The following is a 20107-nucleotide window of genomic DNA, read 5'->3' as shown; positions in this document are numbered from 1 at the left end:
TAAAAATGTTGAGTTTATTTATGTGATGAGATTATATGAAATATTTTTTCAAAGAAATAAATCCTTTTGAAGAATTGAAACTAAATCTTGTATTCCTGCATTTAAGAAAGTTGTAAATTTAAAGAAAAGGAGAAACATGGAAAAATACCTAAAACCATGGTATCTGTATTTGCTTAGGTTTTGGAGAGAAGTTAGATCATAGTCACAAGATAATATCATTCATTGCTGTACAAAAATGCATGTTCTAAAAGGCTATTTTTATTTTTATAGTGATAAGCTAAATGAATTAAGGCGTCAGAAGGAGAAATTAGAAGAGAAAATTATGGATCAGTACAAATTTTATGACCCATCTCCTCCTAGAAGGTACCATTAACCAAATTTTGTGAATTTTTATTTTGAAGAAGTTATGTTACAGTATTTCTAATATTGTAAAGACTTCTAATTCTGTGAAAGATTTATAATTTGAATTTTAGACTGATAAGAATTTTTTAAATTCTGTTAGGAGAGGCAACTGGATTACTCTGAAAATGAGAAAATTGATAAAGTCTAAGAAAGATATTAACCGGGAACGTCAGAAATCTTTAACGTTAACACCTACCCGCTCAGATTCCAGTGAAGGATTTCTTCAGCTCCCCCATCAAGACAGTCAAGATAGTTCTTCAGTAGGTTCAAACTCTTTAGAAGATGGCCAGACCTTGGGGACCAAGAAAAGCAGCAGTGAGTGCAAAAACCCTTTTATCATAGTATTGATTTAGAATCCTTTTTAAAGATTTTGAAAAGCTTCAACAGTCCTTTGGGGTATCGTCTAATGAATGGCATTTCTTTTTAATTCCGTATGATTATAAAATTAATTGCATATTGCAGTGGTGCACAACCACAGTATTTCTTCAGGTATATACAGAAATACCATCATTTAGGCAGAGAAGTAAAATATTGCAGAAAGAACATTGAAATACGAGCTAGTATACCTCTGCCACTTGCCAGTCTGTTAATATGGGCAAGCATTTTACCTTTGTTTCATACTTCACAGAGTGATTGTGAGAAGCAAGTGAGAAATATGTATGAGATTTCATTTTCATTATTACCTGAATTATTATCAGAATAATAGGGAATTTTATAATAAGGTGTCTGGTCATATACTTTGGTGTCAAATTGGAGCAAAGTTACATTGGGGAAAGCAAAGAAAAATAGCTATGAATTTGAAGAGGTGTTATTCAGTGATTTAGAAATAACTAAAGGTTAAGAAAATTATTGAGGAATTGCTTGGTAAAGGATCAATTAAAATAAAGAGGTGAGAAAATATAAGTTTATGTGATAAACTTGTGATTTAATTTTTTTTACCAAGTTAGAAGTGTTACATTATTATATACTCTATACAATTCATAGCCTTTTAATTTAGTTTTATTTTTTTGAGTTGGAGGTCTCACTGTGCCATCTAGAGGAAGTGTAGTGACATGATCATGGCATCACAGCCTTGAACTCTTAGACTCAAGCGAGCCTCCTGCCTCAGCCTCCCAAGTAGCTGGGGCTATGAATGTGCATCATTACGCCCAACTAATTTTTAAAACATTTTTTTGTAGGGATGAGGGCTCGCTATATTGCCTAGGCTGGTCTTGAATTCCTGGGCTCACGTAGGCCTCCTGCCTAAGCCTCCCAAAATGCTGGAATTGCAGGCATGACCCCCTGTGCCCATCCCCATAGCCTTTTTTTGTCATTACTAGTATGCTTAGTTAAACATCAAGAACAAAGTAAAAGCTGTAAATAAATGTATTCAAAAGAAAGAAAGAATATTTTTTGGAGATGTCCAAGAATTTGACTACTATCAATGTTCCTACAAAATATGTTAATAGGATACTTTGAATCTTCTCACGTTATCACAGTATCACTAAATTAACATATGCACACACCATTTTTTTTGAAATATATAGCAGGTAAATGGCAGCTGCTTCATCCCCTAGGTGTTGAGTCTCCACATGCGCAACTCTCAAAGCACTCAGTGCCATACACAGTGTTTTGGCCTCAGGTGAATTATCTCTGAAAAGACAGTATTTTAAGGTGTAGGATGTTAGACGTTATGGGATATATTTCAGAATGCAAGTATAACAGCCTAAAAGCTAGAATCCATAGGTAAGCGACGAAAAAACACTGTACACATGCACTCATATATGTAGGTATATAGTTTAATCTCAAGAAAGCAGAGTAGTTTTGTATCCCTTCATAAGATTATTGTTATCCTGAATCTTTTGCTGTCTGGTCTTATCCATCAAATAAATCTACATAAAACCTTTCAGTAGTTATTGTTTTAGAGAGATCATCAAATTTTCCTTGAAGGATGGCAGTAAGTTAATTTTGTTTGTTACTTTTAAATATGAAATACCTGACATCTTATTAAATGAGAAATGGTAACGGTTATACTTAAATTTTTTAATTAAAAGAAGCTATTTCAACTCAGATACAAGAGCATACACAAGAAAGGCACGTCAGTCTTTTGGGGGTCATCTTGTCTAAGTATTAATCTGTCATTCTTCATATTCTTTGCTAAACATCCAGAATAAGAATCAGAAGGATTCTTACAGTTGTTCAGTTTTAGAATTTTAAAAATAAACTCCAAATCCAACAATACTAATGTTCCCTTAATTTTAGTATGCTTTGGGAAATGACCATTACATACCTACAAATTCATTGCATAAAAACAGAAAAAGAAAAAAAAGTATCTAAACAAAACAACATGTGCATGCTACAACCACTCAACTTTGTTTTAGCTAAGTGTCCATTTTTATATTGCTTTCAGTTCATTTCTTTGTAATCATTAAAAACAACTGTGTTTACCAACTTTGTAAAGAAACAGGTCAGACTAAAAGCTGAAATGAATCATGATAGTTCCTAATAGCAATCAAACAAATTAAAATGTTGTATGTCCTTTGCACTGTATTCAATGAATGATACTTTTCATTTTGTCATAAGAGCTTTGATTATTTACAAGATGATGGCAAACCCTGAGAAAGCATAGTTATTAAGACTGTGTATAATATGTTTTGAAGTCTTTATGCAAGTTGTTTCCTGATTCCTAAATTGCATTTTCAAAAAGTATAATCATTTTTATATTTAAATCTGGCAAAAATATAACTTAAGAATGGCTAATAAGTCAATTGAACTTTTTTGTTCCAATGATTCCTATATTTGAGTGATAATCCTAACTTTTATTCACAAAATTAAGATCACCTAAAATGCCCTTCAGAATATCTATAAATGTTACACATATTTTTCTCTCATTTTTGCCTGCTTTGGGGTGCCTTCTTATTTTTTTAGCTTTATCAGAGCTTAGTGCTAACACTTGTTACTACTGTCAAATTACGCTTTCCCCCTTTTTCCCCCAATCAACTTTTGTAAAATGAACTTAATATATAATTGCTTATTCATCTTTATGAAGACTTTAGTCGACAGAATGTTTATTTCCATGGTGCTGCTAAACAATGCAAGTTTAATCCAAGAAATCATTGCAACAGGTGTTGTCTACTGAGTTGGTCTATTGCTGCAGGAGAAACCCCTATATGACATACTTTTTTTTTTCCCCCTTGAGTCAGAGTCTTACACTGTCGCCCAGGCTGGAGTGCAGTGGCACTCTCATAGCCACCGCAGCCTTGACCTGCTGGGCTCAGGTGATCCTTCCGCCTCAGCCTTCCAAGTAGCTAGGACAGCAGGCATGTGCCACCACACCCAGCTAATTATAAAAGTTTTTTTTTAAAGATAATTTTAAACATACCCTGGGCACCCTAATTTTTGTTGCTGTATGTTGCTAAAATACTCTGGTAGAATGTGCATTTTTCAGAAATTATTTATTTTCCAGAGTAAAGCCTTGTTATTTAAAAAGTTAAAGAAACTAAAGGCTTGAAAAACCTTGTACATTTTCATCATGTACACTCTGTTAACCACTAATAGCCTTAATTTTGAAGGCTTACCTCTATAATTTATCTAGGAAAATTGATTCCTTCATAAGTAATTCTAACCAGTTCCTGCTTTTAAAGGACTATAGCTTTTAAAGTATATGTTCCTCATCATTGTCTTCAGTGCTTTTCCAAGTATTTTAAAGTATCAAAGTACATATTTCATATTTCATTATCACTCAGCAGCATGAGAATAATAGCTTTAATATAGCATACATAGCTGAAACTCAAAACATTCATTTCTGTCCTTAATTTCAACATTTAACTCCCATCTGTTCTTCTCCCTTTTTTCTTTCATTTCCCTGTTTCTGTTTTTCCTCATGCTCTGACATTAAAGTGGTTGCACTGAAAAGACTGCCCTTTTTGAGGAACAGACCGAAGGATAAAGACAAAATGAAGGCCTGCTACCGTCGTTCCATGTGTAAGACTTTATGACAGTTCAGCTTCTTTCAAATGACTACACTGGCTTTCATTACTAATTTTTCACTAACCTTTCTTTGGACTGTGCCAATTTCCTTATTTTGCAAAGTGCAGTCTTCCTCTAATACAAGGAACTGGAAGGATATTTTTTAAAACTGGCACTGACTTTGCATTATATGTATGTCCACTGATACATATACATGCATATGTTTAGACATACATGTGATATACTTCTAAATTTCCAGTGCTTTTTAAAAGTTGGCAGAAAAATACCCTTAATTTTATATGCTATATAGATTTTTTCCCAAAGACATTAACTTAAGAAAAATATAACAAAACCTTTAGCATTAGAAATTTACTTCCTTAATGAACCAGGTTAAATAAATAAATAAATAAATAAAATGGCCTGAATCCTTGGGAATGTTTGTCATTCTTTATGTAATAGCATTATGGATTTTCCTTTTTTTTTTTAAAGTACAATGGGTAGTTACATAATCACATTAAATGTCTGTCACTTTGGATGTCATCTCTTTCAGGTTTTTATTGAATGGTATACTTATTTGAGTCATAAATTGAGTAATTTCTTCAGTAACCTGCTCTGACCAAGGACTCTCATTTTCAATAATGATGCTATATAAGAACTGCTCTCCATCTTACCTTTATTCATTCCATTTTTGTCACCACAAAACCACATTGTGAAGGCTTCTAATTAAATTGCACATCACTGCACAAAAGCATGACAGTTGTACATAGTAAAATTCCTTTCTCTCTTTTAAAGGGGGTGGAGGTGGGGTAAAAGTATTACTGAAATGTATCAGCCTTTGGCTTACTCATTTCATTCAGCTGAATGCATGTCATAATTCAAATGACCGTGTGGTTATAGTTTTTGATGTTCATTTGCATTAATTCATAGACAAAAACCAGATCATTTATAATACAAGACAGAAAAAAGAGCAAATACATTAACCATGCTGATTCATTTGCTTTCATTTGCATCCCAGCCATGAATGACCTGGTGCAGTCCATGGTCCTAGCAGGAGGACAGTGGACAGGTAGTACTGAGAATTTGGAGGTTCCTGATGATATTTCAACGGGTAAAAGGAGAAAAGAATTGGGAGCTATGGCCTTCTCTACTACAGCCATCAACTTTTCAACTGTCAACTCTGCTGGAGGCTTCAGATCCAAGCAGTTGGTTAATAATAAAGGTATAGGCTGTCTGCTATTTGCACTGTGGTGTAATTCTTGGCAGCAGGAATTTTGATTTCACTTTCTCCTGTGTCCTTTTTAAAAAAGCAGCAACCTGAAATGATTATCAAAACATGATATGTATTTGATTTAGGGGAATTTTCAAATCATTTCAAAAATTTAAAACAGTATGTAATTAAAATCTTTCCTTGGCCTTTTTTCATAATAAACAGCTAATGAACTAACAAGAAAAGGAGAAGTAAACCAGGTAACAAGAGGAAAAAGGAAGGAGTGATAGGTGTTTAAAAAAAAAAAAAAAACAAACTACAAGCACTGCAACTTTCAACAGAACTACGATAGAGCAATCCCGGCTCTAGCTTTGCTTTGCAGGGTCACCGGAGAGGTTGTTTCATTGCTTCTGGTATTTTCCTTAAGCAAGTCAACTCTCATCAGAGATACTCGATTTCTTACATCTAGTTCCAGTTTCTTGTTGAGTCTATAGAATATGTTAAATCGAGATGTATAGTACATGACTGAAAAATAATTTCCATATTCTGCATAAATAAAACTTTATAATGGATCTTTTTGGTTACAAAAATATTTTTATATCCATTTTGCTATTTTATGTAGATGCTACATCCTTTGAAGACATAAGTCCACAAGGTATTAGTGATGATTCTAGTACGGGATCAAGAGTTCATGGTAAGATATGAAGTTTATTTAGACAGTACATGCTAAATACAGAATGGGAATGCTAAGACTCTTGCATTGAATAGGTGAATGTAGCATTGCCAGCAAGCATGTTTTCTCTATCCTACATCTCATAGTTACCTCTACCATTTCTTCAAACCTAATACTCTCTTTTGCTGCTTTTAAGATTATTGCTTCATCTAAATATTCTCTGTTTTAGGTAAGGTCATTTATAAAGTGTGCCTACACAATCCTCAAAGGTAATTTTGTTACCATTTGTGTATAGGGATAAAGTTTTAAGAGTTACATTTTTTTAATTGGTTTAAAATGCCAATATAAAATATATATTTAAAATATTAAAATGTTTGTTTATTTATTTGTTTGTTTATTTTTTGAGTTGGAGTCTCACTCTGTCGCCCAGACTGGAGTGCAGTGGCCGCTCCTGGCCACCGCAGCCTCGACCTGCTGGGCTCTGGTGATCCTTCCGCCTTAGCCTTCAGAGTAGCCGGAATTACATGCACGCGCTACCACACTCGGCTGATTTTTGATTTATTGTAGAGATGAGGTCTCGCCAAGTTGCCTAGGTGGGTCTTGAACCCGCGGGCTCAGGCAATCCACTCACCCCAGCCTCCCAAAGGCACAGGATTACAGCCTGAGCCACCGAGCCCGGGTTAAAATGTTTATTTTAAAGGATGAATTTTAAGAAATCAAATTCTTTGCAGTGTTGAATATTTCAGATTTTTAAATTTCTGTTTGGAAAATTATACCTTACCAAATAAAATTATTAGCAAAAAATGAATAACATGTTAAAGGAATTTTAAATGTCAGCAGGATTTTAACAATTAGCATAAGGCCGTGTTAACTGTACAGTTGTTTCCCTTTATGACTAGGAATAGAGGACATTAACTGTACAGATGCTTATATTCCCTCTCTTTGTGGCATCTCTGCAATGTGTAGAGTTCCTTGTCTTATCTGTTGAAAGTGACTAATCATTAGCATTTTGTTTCTATGCAACTAAAACACTCCTGGTGTATCCATCCAGATATTATTTTCAAATCTAAATATGTACTTTATTCTCTTTTCTTTGAATCTCAACTGTTGTTTCAGAGGTATTCTATTCTAAAGTGTCTTAATGAACTATCTGGAAATATCTTTGCTTTCTAATATGTAAGATTCAACTCTGTGGGCATGCTCAGCCTGTGAAAGTATTATGCATGATTGCTTCCTCAAAGCATTCTGTGATCAGAATGTAAAATCATCAGTGTCATCAGCTAGAAGTTTTATCACACTGTCTCCTGATTTTTTCATTTAGCTTCGAGACCAACCAGCCTTGATAGTGGCAGAACATCCACTAGCAATAGCAATAATAATGCTTCACTCCATGAAGTCAAAGGTATGCTGTAGGTAAATTTATTCACGTACTCCATCCATTTCCAGTATTTAAAAGTGGGAGATGGGATGAAGTTTCTGTGGTAAAGTATGAAATCCAAATCATCTATGTTTGGGACATTTTGTACTTTTCACATTGTAATACAAATGTATTTCAATGTTATACAAATGTAAAAACAGGAGCAGTTACTTGATTTCAGTTATTCATCTTCACACATAAAGTCTTATTGTAATCTTTATACTTCAAAATTATCTGTAGGTCCTTATTTCATTTACATTTTGTCTCTGATATGAAAATGAGTGTCCTTAATTTTTCTTGTGATGCATGTACATTGAGCATACATTTCTCATGTTTTAGAAATACTTTAGCTAAACTTATCCACAAAATAAGGGGGAGCATTTTATGTTTAATTTGAGAAGCAACTATATGTGTACTTATGTTGAACAAGAGCTATATGATTGCATATAGCACATAAATTATTTAAAGATTTTTTTCTTTAATATTTTAATATGCATTCCAAGATGAAGTTTTTATGTAAATGTTTGGAAACCTTGCCTGATATACCTCAAAGATACATTGTCTACTCACATTGTGGAATTGCTTAACCAATCTGTTATAGTTCTCTATTGTCCAGAATTGCTAGATTATAATGAATGCATTTGTTCTGTTACTTTTTGGATTGTAAAATTATGTTGCCTGAGTTGTAACTTTATTTTATCAGAATGTTGTGACTTTGTTGGAGTTATCTAAAATATCTGATTTTTAAGGGAGTTTTTTTATTTTTATAATCACATTTTTACAGTTTACAATGTTTTTACATCCAGTAGAGAAATATAGTCTGAAAATATTCCTATGCAGTGCTACATAACTTGAGCCACATTCTTTCATGGCGCACTTTATTCTCTGTGATTATAAACCATGGAAACCATGGAAAATTGCATTTTCTGTCTTGATATACTGTACAGTTTGTTTTTGATCAAAACAAATCAACCTCAACTGAGTCTTTTTTAGGCTATATTAGCACCATACCAACAGCGGACAGCAGGAACAATCAGATGAGTCAAACATTAAGACAAGAATAAAGCATTTCTTGTTTAATTTTATACTTTCACTGAAATTTTCTAAGTAATTTCATCATATATTTTGACTTTCCTTATATGTGTGCTAAATTTTTCAAAAAATTTTAAGGTTATTTAGGATGAACAGAGAAACCTTCAAGTAAGAAGTAATGACTTTATAGACAGGCAAAGAATTAGAATATAATTTTTTACATTTAGAACAGTTTTTGGTTTTAACATTATGAAATAATATAAAATTCATATAATCATGTTCTTATTCTAAATTGTGAAGTATTTTACAATTATTTGAGCCTGACTTTTAAAAAGTGTATTACTTTCTAATTTGTGTATTTAACCATTTACTCATCAAATGTATTGAGTGCCTGCTTTGTCTGAGGCACTGTGTAGGCTTTAGGTGTGGTGGTAAAAGCAAGTCTTTGCCCTTCTGGAATTTACAGTGTTTGTCAATTTGACAAAATACGGAAGCAGGCTATTGCAGACAGTTATTAGATGGATGACAGATTAACATGGTATACTAAGCATTTGTAAATAATGCTTAAAAGTAAGTTTGGCTGTTCATGTAATAAGAACCCAGTCAACTAATGTTCTTACTTATACAAAGAGTACTAATCTTATTTCTATTGTTGAAATCTCAACACAACCATTTACTCCAAAAGCAGGTGCAGTTAATAACCAAAGCAGGCCACAAAGCCACAGCAGTGGAGAATTTAGCCTGCTTCATGATCATGAAGCTTGGTCCAGCAGTGGCAGCAGTCCAATCCAATACTTGAAAAGGCAGACCAGATCAAGCCCAGTGCTTCAACCCAAAATGCCTGAAACACTAGACAGTCGAGCACATCACAAAATCAAAACTGGTTCCCCTGGAAGTGAAGTTGTTACTCTACAACAGTTTTTGGAAGAAAGCAATAAGCTTACATCGATACAGGTTAGTTTTATTTCTGGAGACATTAATTTAAATTTTTTGACTGAACTTAAAACCTTTTTTTTTTTTTAATAGTTGAGGAGTGTTAAAAGATACCCGCAATTTTATATTGATTATAGTCTACTATAGCAGGAAAGTAAAAAATATGGATGTATTCACTAATCTGCTTTGGATTTTTTTTTTAAACAGATAAAATCCTCAAGTCAAGAGAATCTTTTAGATGAAGTAATGAAAAGTTTGTCTGTCTCTTCTGACTTTTTGGGAAAAGACAAGCCAGTTAGCTGTGGTCTGGCCAGGTCAGTAAGTGGAAAATCCCCAGGGGACTTCTATGATAGACGGACATCTAAACCTGAGTTTTTGAGACCTGGTCCTCAAAAGACTGAAGATACCTGCTTCATTAGTTCTGCAGGAAAATCTACACCAGGCACTCAAGGAAAGATAAAATTAGTAAAAGAAACTTCTCTGTCACGACAATCAAAAGATAGTAACCCTTATGCCACTTTACCTCGTGCAAGCAGTGTGATCTCTACTGCTGAAGGAACTACACGAAGGACAAGCATCCATGATTTTTTGACCAAGGACAGTAGACTGCCTGTATCAGTTGACTCACCACCAGCTGCTGCTGATAGCAACACCACTGCAGCATCTAGTGAGTACCGTTTACGCCAGTGGTCCCCTCATGCACTTCACGGTCCAACACATGCTGTAGTTTCTTGTGCCCAAAATTATTTAGCTACAGATGTGTCTGAGTCTCTATATGCTCGGGCTAGAAAATCAAGAACAGAGAGGCCACATTTTTTCAAGAAAACTTTTGCCACTGTTAATATGACTAGTGATGCATTTGGAATATCAGCAAAAAATAGCATAACGTCATTTGCTATGGCTCATTCATCTCAGCCATTTTTATCTCTGAATACAGAATTAGTTAGTAACATAAGTGGGTTACCTCCCAGGCCAATCCCTAGAGTAACTGACCAGGCTTCTGCCTCTTTGGATAAAGCTGCACAGAAAGATAATGAACAATTTTCTGGTAATCAGAACCCCAGGAACAGTAACCCACAGTCTTCAGTAAATAGCAATAGTCTTGTCACTCCTGCATGCCTCTATCCTGATGACACAGAAGCTGCGTTGTTGGTTTCTGAGGATAATCAAACTGTTTGGTATGAATATGGTTGTGTATGATCAAAACTGCACAATACATTTATGTTATTTGATATACACTGCTTCTCTAATTTGGTTTGAAGAGCTGCTGTTGAAAAATGCCATTTGGTTAGGTTTATATTTTTTATTTTAAAAATGTTGCATAGTGTTCATCTGTACATAATAGCATGTATATAAATCTGAATGTGCAACCACATGAAAGCCTGCATGAAATATTGCATTGTACATTTTCTGCATGCCTTTGAAAACTTTAACCATACATGCTCTTCTTTCACATTTTTTGTTGTCTGATAAAATTGTTACTTTGATATCTAAAAGCATGTTAAAACAGTTGCATGCTCTCTTACCAAGAAGGCATTTCCAAGTCATGTTTGCTTTGTTGTTCTGAAAAAGAATGTTCATTTTCTCCCTCCCTTCCTCCTCCTCCACCTCCCTCTGTCTTGTCCTTCCTCTCACTTCTTTCTTTTTCTTTACAGAGTGTATACTTTATGTTGCACATGTGCAGTATTAGGGAAAAGATGTAAAAAGATGTCATTTTCTTTTGCCATTTAATTATGCCATCTGTCTTATTTTATTTTCAAAGAAATAGTTAATAATTTAACACTTTCTATAGCAAATATTAAATAATGCCCATATTTATAAAACATTGTTCAGAATTAAAAGTACTATTGCTAATAAATTTAGTATTATTCCTAGAAAACCCCATCAAATTTAAACGTGATTTACACAGTGGCTAGGAACATTTGTATTGTTTCTTCCTCTGCACTTTTCTTCATCTGATAGTGCTCAAGTACTACTGTCTTTCCTTCAAGATGATTTATGTACTTGAAATCAGTTAGCACAAGTTTTTCTAGTTCTTTTTTTTAATGTAGAGTCAAAGAGAAATAAACCAAATTATACTCAATGTGTTGGAAACTTGTATTTTTACTTCTGTTCAAAAAGGGTAGCCAGTTTACAAAGTGATAAAAATTGTTACTTTTATAATTAATTTATTATTAGATTATATATATATGTCCTTAAAACAGAATTTTAAAAAATGAATCTATTGGACTAAAGTGTAAAATTAGGACTTGTAGCCAGCCATTTAAACAAATACATAAGTTTTTAGTAAACAAATTTTAGAACTAAGACTAAATACAAACTCTTTAGCTAAAAAAAAAAAAAAAAAACCATTCAAGATAAATATTTAACTCTGTTTCTAGTGTCATAAGCTTTTATAATTATCTTTGTGTGTTTATAACACTTTTAAAGGAAATTAGCTAAATTTGAATCTTTGACTCCTGAAATATTAAAAACAAAATGTAATCTGGATCCACTTCTGGAGGAGTATTTCTTAGCTTTATCTCTAGAATGCTTCTGCCATTTTGATTTAACCTAAATATTACTGATATTACTTAGCCTGGTACCTGGAAGGAATGCCTTGAAATATGACTTTCTACGTGGGGAGAAAATTGTGATATGTGTTGTTATTGTATTAAGTTATTATTAATTGAACCAAAGAAAAAATCTATAGAGAATCTTTGCTTAATTAAATTTGTCTCCTTTGTAAATTAAGCTATCCTCTTATACAGGATCATTTCAAGGACTAGGCCTCTTTCATTTATATCTTTAATCACACTTTTTTCTCACAGCTATTTTAAAAAATGGTTCTGGTGCAGGTAATCAAATAAACACAATCAGAAAATTTTTGTATTTTTTTAGTACTGCCTAATACACTTTATGCATGAATACCTAATTCTATTCTATTGTCGATAGTTGCCCACTCAGTGTCCTAACATTTCAGATATTTTTGGTGCTAATATTTTCCCTTTTCTTTTTTCATAACCTAGTTTAAAAACTCAGTGGTAAACATAGCTGAGATTAGACAGGGGCCATATGTGACACTAATATTATAATTAGTGTTATTTCTTTTCCACATTGAGTCAAATATTATTTCACAGCTCTTTCAATATTTTAGATATAAATTTGTCCAAAACACTTTAAAATATTGTCTTTATTCATTCAAAATACATTGAAAGATCACTTGCTATTATATTAAAAACGAAGTGATTGTTTTACGGAATTAGACTTATAGGAAAGAAGTTTTTCCTCCCCAAAGGCAATAGGTATATATACAGCATGTTTTTAAAAAGAACATATGCATTTTGCATGTAAGACAGTTATATAGCGTGTCCATGTGTCCTGAGAACTCTATGGAAATACAGTGTAGTCACTGGAAACCATCATCTGCTGTGGAGTCATAAAATTTCCTCAAACAACACTAGTTTTTACCTATGTATTTTTCATAGCACTTGGAATCAAATTTTTAGCAGTGGGAAAAAATCTTTTAAATCATATGGAACTAGTGTTTCCCAACATCAACAACAACAAAAAATCAACATGTTCTGTAAATGAAATCTTATGTAGATACCCGATATGTGATTGTTTGTTTGTTTTTTTGAGTTGGAGTCTCACTCTTTCGCCCAGACTGGAGTGCAGTGGCCGCTCCCGGCCACTGCAGCCTCGACCTGCTGGCTCCGGCGATCCTTCCGCCTCAGCCTTCCGAGTAGCCAGAATTACAGGCATGCGCTACCACGCCAGGCTGATTTTTTGATTTATTGTAGAGATGAGGTCTTGCTGCCCAGGCGGGTCTTGAACCTGCGGGCTCAGGCAATCCATTCACCTCAGCCTCCCAAAGGCGCGGGATTACAGGCTGAGCCACCGAGCCCGGCTGATACCCGATATTTGAAAACTAATTTTCTTTAAGATAAAAGTGAAGGAACCCTGACTCAGCTAAACAGCTGTACTAACTTCTGCTATGACATCTCCATAAATCCTACAGCTTCACAAAAGTTTGAAAAACTTTTTGAAGACTCAGTACCCTAATTTTTTAAATGATGAAACTGGATTTCAGTATTCCTGACCTAGAAATTATACCCATATGATTTGTGTGACATTATAAACATTTTTATGCATTGGGTCCTCTTTGACCAAAGCAATTTTAGTTATAAATGGTTTAAGTAGGTATATTATTTGTCTACCTATAAAATATGCCCCAACCTGGTTTTCTTAGTGAATACTACAGGTAATTCATTTAGGATGTTTTTGTATGCAAGGTTATTTTTACTTTAAAACTATACGGTGACTATTTAGTAAATAATCATAGTAAGTAAGTCTGTCTGACACCAAGAGAAGGAAAAATGTAATTGTTAGGATTTATTTTTATTTTATTTTTTAAAGTTACAGCTTTCCGAAATATATTATGTATAACTTTAAAATATAAAAATCAGACCAAGTACTGTGGCTCACACCTGTAATTCCAGAACTTTTGGGAGGCTGAGGTAGGAAGATTGCTTGAACCCAGAAGTTTGAGACCAGCCTGGACAACATAGCAAGATGACCTCTACAAAAAAAATTTTTTTTTCTTTTTTTTTGAGTTGGAGTCTCACTGTCGCCCAGACTGGAGTGCAGTGACTGCTCCCGGTCACCGCAGCCTCGCCTGCTAGGTTCCCGCGATCCTTCCGCCTCAGCCTTCCAAGTAGCTGGAACTACAGGCGCGCGCTACCACGCCCGGCTAGTTTTTGATTTATTGTAGAGATGAGGTCTTGCCAAGTTGCCCAGGCGGGTCTCGAACCCGTGGACTCAGGCAATCCTCTCACCTCAGCCTCCCAAAGTGCTGGAATTACAGGCTGAGCCACCGAGCCCGGCTAAAAAAAATTTTTTTAATGAACCAGGTGTGGTGGCATGTGCCTGTATTCGCAGCTACTTGGGAGGCTGAGAAGGGAGGATCGCTTGAGCCCAGGAGTTTGAACCTGCAGTGAGCTGTGATCATGCCACTGCCCTCCTGTCTAGGCAAGAGTGAGACCCCGATTATGTAAATAAATAAATATCAGACTTTAAGCATGAGATGTCTATCAGATTAATTTCCCAGTTATAGGTTCCCTCTCCTTACCCTACTCAGTGAGAGTACTTTTGTTTCTTCGTGAATCATATTATGCTTAATCTTTGATTAAATAACATGAAATGCTTTTCTCCTGCAGATGTGGACAAAGTACAAGAAAGCAGAAATTCAAAAAGCAGGTCTAGGGAGCAACAAAGCTCCTAATTCTATTACCCCACTACATGACATGTGGGCCAAGTGGTGAGTTTCCTGCTTAAAATGTAAATGAGATTAGTCTCATTTATGCAAACTAACCAAATTAAGTATGAGAACAAGTGCATATTGCATTAACAGATGTAAATATTGCTTGCTTAATTCACTGACTTTCTGTTTTACTTACTAGTAAAGCAAGATTAGTTGATTGCCATAGGTTTACTGTCAGCACAGGGAACACATTTTTTAAAATTATTTCTTAATTTAAATTGAATTTTACTAGTGAGCAGTGTTCTAGGAATTCCTTTTTTAGTTTGTCTTTTTGTAGTAATAATACAACTTCCCCACAATTTTCTTAATAACTGATGAGAATAAACAAAATGCCTGTTCTGCCAAGAACCACTCAAAAATTGTCTCTGATTTTCTGTCACTGTCTCATTCCCATAGAAATATCTGGTGCATGCTGTTCTTATGGTGGCTGCTCTGTATTTTATCTCTCTCTTATCTTCAAGCTTTTCTTATATTTTCTTTCTTCTTTCTACCTTCCAACTAAATACAGAGAGAAAAGTATCCTTCAGTTTCTCAGTATGAAGCCTTTATTTCTGAAGTAACAAGACACCTAGCAACTATAGGAATCATTTTTTTAAATCTTTAAGGAGACTTTTAACAATCCTTCGTGAATAGAGCAGGCAAGAAATACAAACCTTCCTTCCTTGAATCAAGGAGCACTACTGGAGTCAACTGCCAAATTTTTTTAAGGTTTTAGAACTTACTATATACATTGTACTGTTAAGATCTACTGAATAAAGGACATTCTCTCGCTAAGGACCAAGTGTTTTAAGGTCAAGTGTTTCAAGGAGTACTCCAAGAACAATCTGCTTCTTTCATCTTTTGTTTTATGAATTTATTCATGTTTGCTTAATGCTTCTCCTAAGTATTAGCCAAAATCTAGCCATTTATATTTAGTTGTGTAAATCTAAATTAAATGCTGTAGTATTTTGTGGAATGTAGTATATATTAAGATACAGAGAAAATTGTTTTGGCATGTCAGAGCCCCTTTTCGTTAGCAGACTGCATGTTTGGTACTTTTTTTCCTTAAAGCCAGTTATTTTGCACTGCAAAAGAAATTCAGTTTATAAGATAAATTGGAAAAATCCTTAAGAGTTATAAAAAAATTTATAGTGCTATTAATCTTTCCATATTCCCCATTAAGCAACATTAAGCATTCATATATGGATCCATGGTAATTAATGTTTTTCTAAAATTCTTTTTAGTAAGATGGTTTTCAGCAAATGGCATTCCCAAGATAAAGCTGTTATGTTTTAGCTCATTTCCCTTCTTTGGTATTAGGTTATATATGTGTGTTTGTTTTTTTAACTTGAGAGCTGACTTGCTTAGGAAGTTTTCTTATGGCAAAAATAATGTAAATAATTTACTATGTTATGCATTTTGCCATGAACTCATTTATAATTAAGCTTATCATTTATTAATAAGAATTTTTCTGTTCTTGTCCTTTATAATATTACATTAAAGTTAATAACCATTATTGGTACTTTTGCAATATTTGTATGCATTTGTTACCTTTAAACATTTGAAGAAGCACAAAATAGATTTAGTTAACCCAGGGAAACATCAGTTTTTTAGTAGTTCCAATTTTATATCACAGTTTTATTTTCTTATGAAATTCAAAATAATACATTGATACTCATTAATGCAAATTCATTATTTAACGTAAATATGAGTAATCTTTAAGGTTTGAAATGAGAAGGATATTGACTATTTTTTATTTTAACAGTATACTTCTTAGGCTTTCATTACCAGCTCTAAAGAACTTTTTGGAATAATTCCATATTCTATAGTGTGTGGTTTATGAATTGTGTGTTTCATCACTAACCCAGTAGCCATGAGAAAAGTCAGTCTCTCTCACTCTCTTTTTCTCTCTCTCTTTCCAGTAGCAATGTTGTGTTCATAGTCTACTTTCCAAAAGACCAACAGTTAAAAAGAGCTTGTTTAGTTGATCCGAAATTGAAATGGAAGTTAGAGAACTTGGACGAATTAACTCAAGTTTTACCACCAAATGCTGTAATGTTAAACGATTTTTAAACTCTTGAATGAAAGGTGCTATGTAAATGTAAATACCAAGAATTCTTACTCAAATACAAATATTGCACAACAGAAATATTTAAAACCTATTCTCTAGACTTTGAAACATCTCTCTCCATCATGACTCCCTGGATTCAAGTATCAAATTGGAAATGGGTATCAGGGCAGTCTAGATACACCTGCATGTAAAAAATGTAAATTCATTTTTAGGTGGATAAGTTGAAAGTAAATGTAGAAATTATGTTTAGCTAAGTATAGTAAGTGGATAACTTAGATTTTTACTAGTTAGCATCTAATTTGCACAACTAGGACATATCCCAGAACAATTTCTGAAAGCTGAAATTTAATGAGTGTGAGGTGACCCAATAAGGGTGAATATTATTAAAGCTTGACCTCTTCAGGACACTAACATCCTAAAGTAGAGAACCTGCTGAGTTAAGCACATGACTGCTTCAAGTGGAAAACACTGAAAGACAGCCTGTAACGTACTGAATCTGAGTAGGCTGACCCTGAGAAAGGACAATTAGACAACCAAGGGAACACATTGAGACTGCAAAAATATGAATAATCTCAATTATACTCATCACTTTTTTTATACCATTTCAAGTAAGGACTAGATAATAACCACACGAATATTTTACTTTCACTAAGATACCTTCAGAATCAAACTTTGTAGTAAGCCGCTCTTTTCCCTTAAACTTTTTTAGCCAAACAAAATAGTAAAGCCAACTGGAAACTAACTGTATCCTGACATGGTTTTAATTATCTGGGTCTATTCTAAATCAACACCTAAATCCCCAGGGAAACTGAAGAATTCGATATACAGGGTAAATAGCTTTGGCCAGGAGCTCCAGTAATGTGCTTCAGATCTGGCCATGTGGAAATGTTTTGGTCCAAGTTTTTGAATTGGTGGTAACCAAAGAGTTCATGAAACAGGTTTGTATGTAGCACCTTTCATGCAAGGAATATTAAAGCCTATTTAAAAATCACTGTGCATATTGCAGAATTGCAGCCACCTCACAAATGAAGTACTACAGCCTGTACTTTCTTAACAGTTTATATCAGGAAGTAAAAAAGATACTGTACCAAATCTGAAATTACAACGGGGAGTAATAATGTATGCTAAATGACTTTTGTATTTTAAGTTACGTTTTGTGAGAAAAGTGGTGAATTTTTGTGTTTTTCTTTTCAGCTACACTAAGTCCTGAGATGTATTTTTTTCTTTAAGCCTTGAATGAATAACACGGAAGGAACCCATTTTATAATATAAAACTTGATGTACATGTTGAGATATTTGGACAATGAAAATGCCTTAACAGGAATGCTTATGGATAAAGTTGCACTTATTACACCCTTCAACAAAGCCTGATTTTAAATTGTCTTTTTCTTTTCTACTAAAGGTTTTCTTTTTCAGTGTTTATACCATTGTACTTATAACTGTTATTAAATACCAAATCAAATAATATAAAAGCTGTAATATTTCCTTTAAAACTAATGCAAATGAGGGATTTAGAGTTGAATGGCAAAATGTTTACTACTTGGCAATACCTGTTGTCAGTCACAGGCATCCAACTCATGACAAGAAACACTGTTTGACTGATTTGTCTTTTAAAAAACATTTTTCATTTTAATTTTTGTTTCTCCTTCAAAAATTAAGTTGGATTAACATTCACTTATCAAACTGATATAAAAATAAAACCAAGAGGTGATTTTTATAACAAGTGGTTAGTAATCATTTAAAACTTACAACATACTATTTTAGCCAAATGATGTTCTTGTATTCCTTTCCCCTTGCCCTAGAGAACTATTTCCAGACATAACCCATAGCCTTGTCTAGTTGATTCTATCAGTCATTTTGGGATGAGTATTAAAGGTTTGGGAAGAAAGAAAAGAGAATACAGTCTGTCAATTTTGTTGGTTTTTAAAATAATCTAATAGATTGTACACATCAATCTCTCATTTTCACTTAACAGACTTTGGGAGACAGAATATTAAAGACAACAGCTGGCCTTGTCCTTGGGCAAGTCAGTTTTTCTGGGCCCCTTTTCACCATAATGTGGAGAGGGGCAGTTAGACCAGACTTAAGTTGCTTAATTTCTGATTTTGTTCATTAGTACTTTCATTTTATACACAGAGCAACCTAAAATTGTCCTTTTGTCTTAGAGATACAATACAGAGTAGGTCTTTAAAAAAAAGTGGAACCTTAGAATTAGGCCATTAACTTTATTTTGCCTTTTAGTAATACAAGTTGGTACAAATTAAGTACAGTATCTCTGTCAGTTGAAATTACTTTTTGAGTGATCAAGCTTAGGAAAATAACATTTTATGAATATACTGACTGGGCACAGTGGTGCATGCTATAATCCTGGCACCTTGGGAGGGTGGGGCTAGAGATTTCTTGAGGCCAAGAGTCTAAGACCAACCTGGGCAGCATAGTGAGACCTTACCTCTATTTTGGGGGGGAAAAAAAAATATATATATATATCCCATTTGATTGTAATAGAGGAAAATGAGAATTGTCATGACAATGAGGATTATTCTTATGTCAGATCCTCAACTAATGAAGGATTTTGTTTAAGTGAAGTGAAAAATGTTAAGTTTTGTTTTTGACTGGCTTCTACATGACAAATGATTTTAGATTTTCCTGGGTTTTTATACTGTTGTAGATGCTGTCACTGAAAGGGTATGAGTATAATTTGATATAGCCTAGGGGAAAAAATAAACTTGTATGTGTATGCTCACATTTCTAACCTCTGAACCAAAGACTAAACACATCCTTTTTAATGGCATAATGTATATTCCACTACTAAATTCTAATTTTTTTTTTAAGATTTGTCAAGTACGGCAGTGAAAAGGGAGAAACGTAGAACAAGGAGTTCAATATGTAGCTGACTGTGAACAATAAATGGAGGTAACTCGCTACCTTTGGACCAGCATAAAATAATTTTTATTTTTTTGAGTTGGAGTCTCACACTTGTCACCCAGGCTGGAGTGCGGCGATCTTCCACCTCAGTCTTAAAATGTAATTTTAATAGAATAATCACATCTTTCACCTCTAGTTGTTTTTCCCAAATAAAATTGTGTAACTATTTTTTGTAATTGCACAGCATTTGAAAGACAGCTAGTTCCCTGCCATGAAAT

At 33.9% G+C, this 20107-nt stretch overlaps 1 protein-coding gene across 10 annotated transcripts in view; it reads left to right on the top strand.

The window, feature by feature from the left end:
• CCDC88A (coiled-coil domain containing 88A) overlaps positions 1 to 18684 on the top strand; it is a 144429-nt gene extending 125745 nt beyond the window's left edge. For 2 of the 10 annotated variants that reach the window (XM_008067202.2, XM_008067205.2), the window contains 8 exons: positions 271 to 363; positions 503 to 717; positions 4282 to 4365; positions 5366 to 5569; positions 6180 to 6251; positions 7552 to 7632; positions 9365 to 9633; positions 9820 to 11205. In XM_008067202.2, coding sequence (XP_008065393.1) covers positions 271 to 363; positions 503 to 717; positions 4282 to 4365; positions 5366 to 5569; positions 6180 to 6251; positions 7552 to 7632; positions 9365 to 9633; positions 9820 to 10812 — 2011 coding nt within the window. In that variant the 3' untranslated portion in view covers positions 10813 to 11205. Of the gene's footprint in view, positions 1 to 270; positions 364 to 502; positions 718 to 4281; positions 4366 to 5365; positions 5570 to 6179; positions 6252 to 7551; positions 7633 to 9364; positions 9634 to 9819; positions 11206 to 14810; positions 14912 to 15422 lie in introns of those variants that run through there. The other 8 variants (XM_021717152.1, XM_008067204.1, XM_008067203.2 and 5 more) reach the window with 8 other exon arrangements.
• Positions 18685 to 20107: the final 1423 nt, after the last annotated feature.

This window comes from Carlito syrichta, unplaced genomic scaffold, assembly GCF_000164805.1.
Source record: "Carlito syrichta isolate Samal-C Ts95f unplaced genomic scaffold, Tarsius_syrichta-2.0.1 Scaffold309408, whole genome shotgun sequence".
Classification (NCBI taxonomy): Eukaryota; Metazoa; Chordata; class Mammalia; order Primates; family Tarsiidae; genus Carlito; species Carlito syrichta.
The sequence above is the reverse complement of the archived record's forward strand: the minus strand, read 5'-3'. Positions and strand labels throughout refer to the sequence as shown.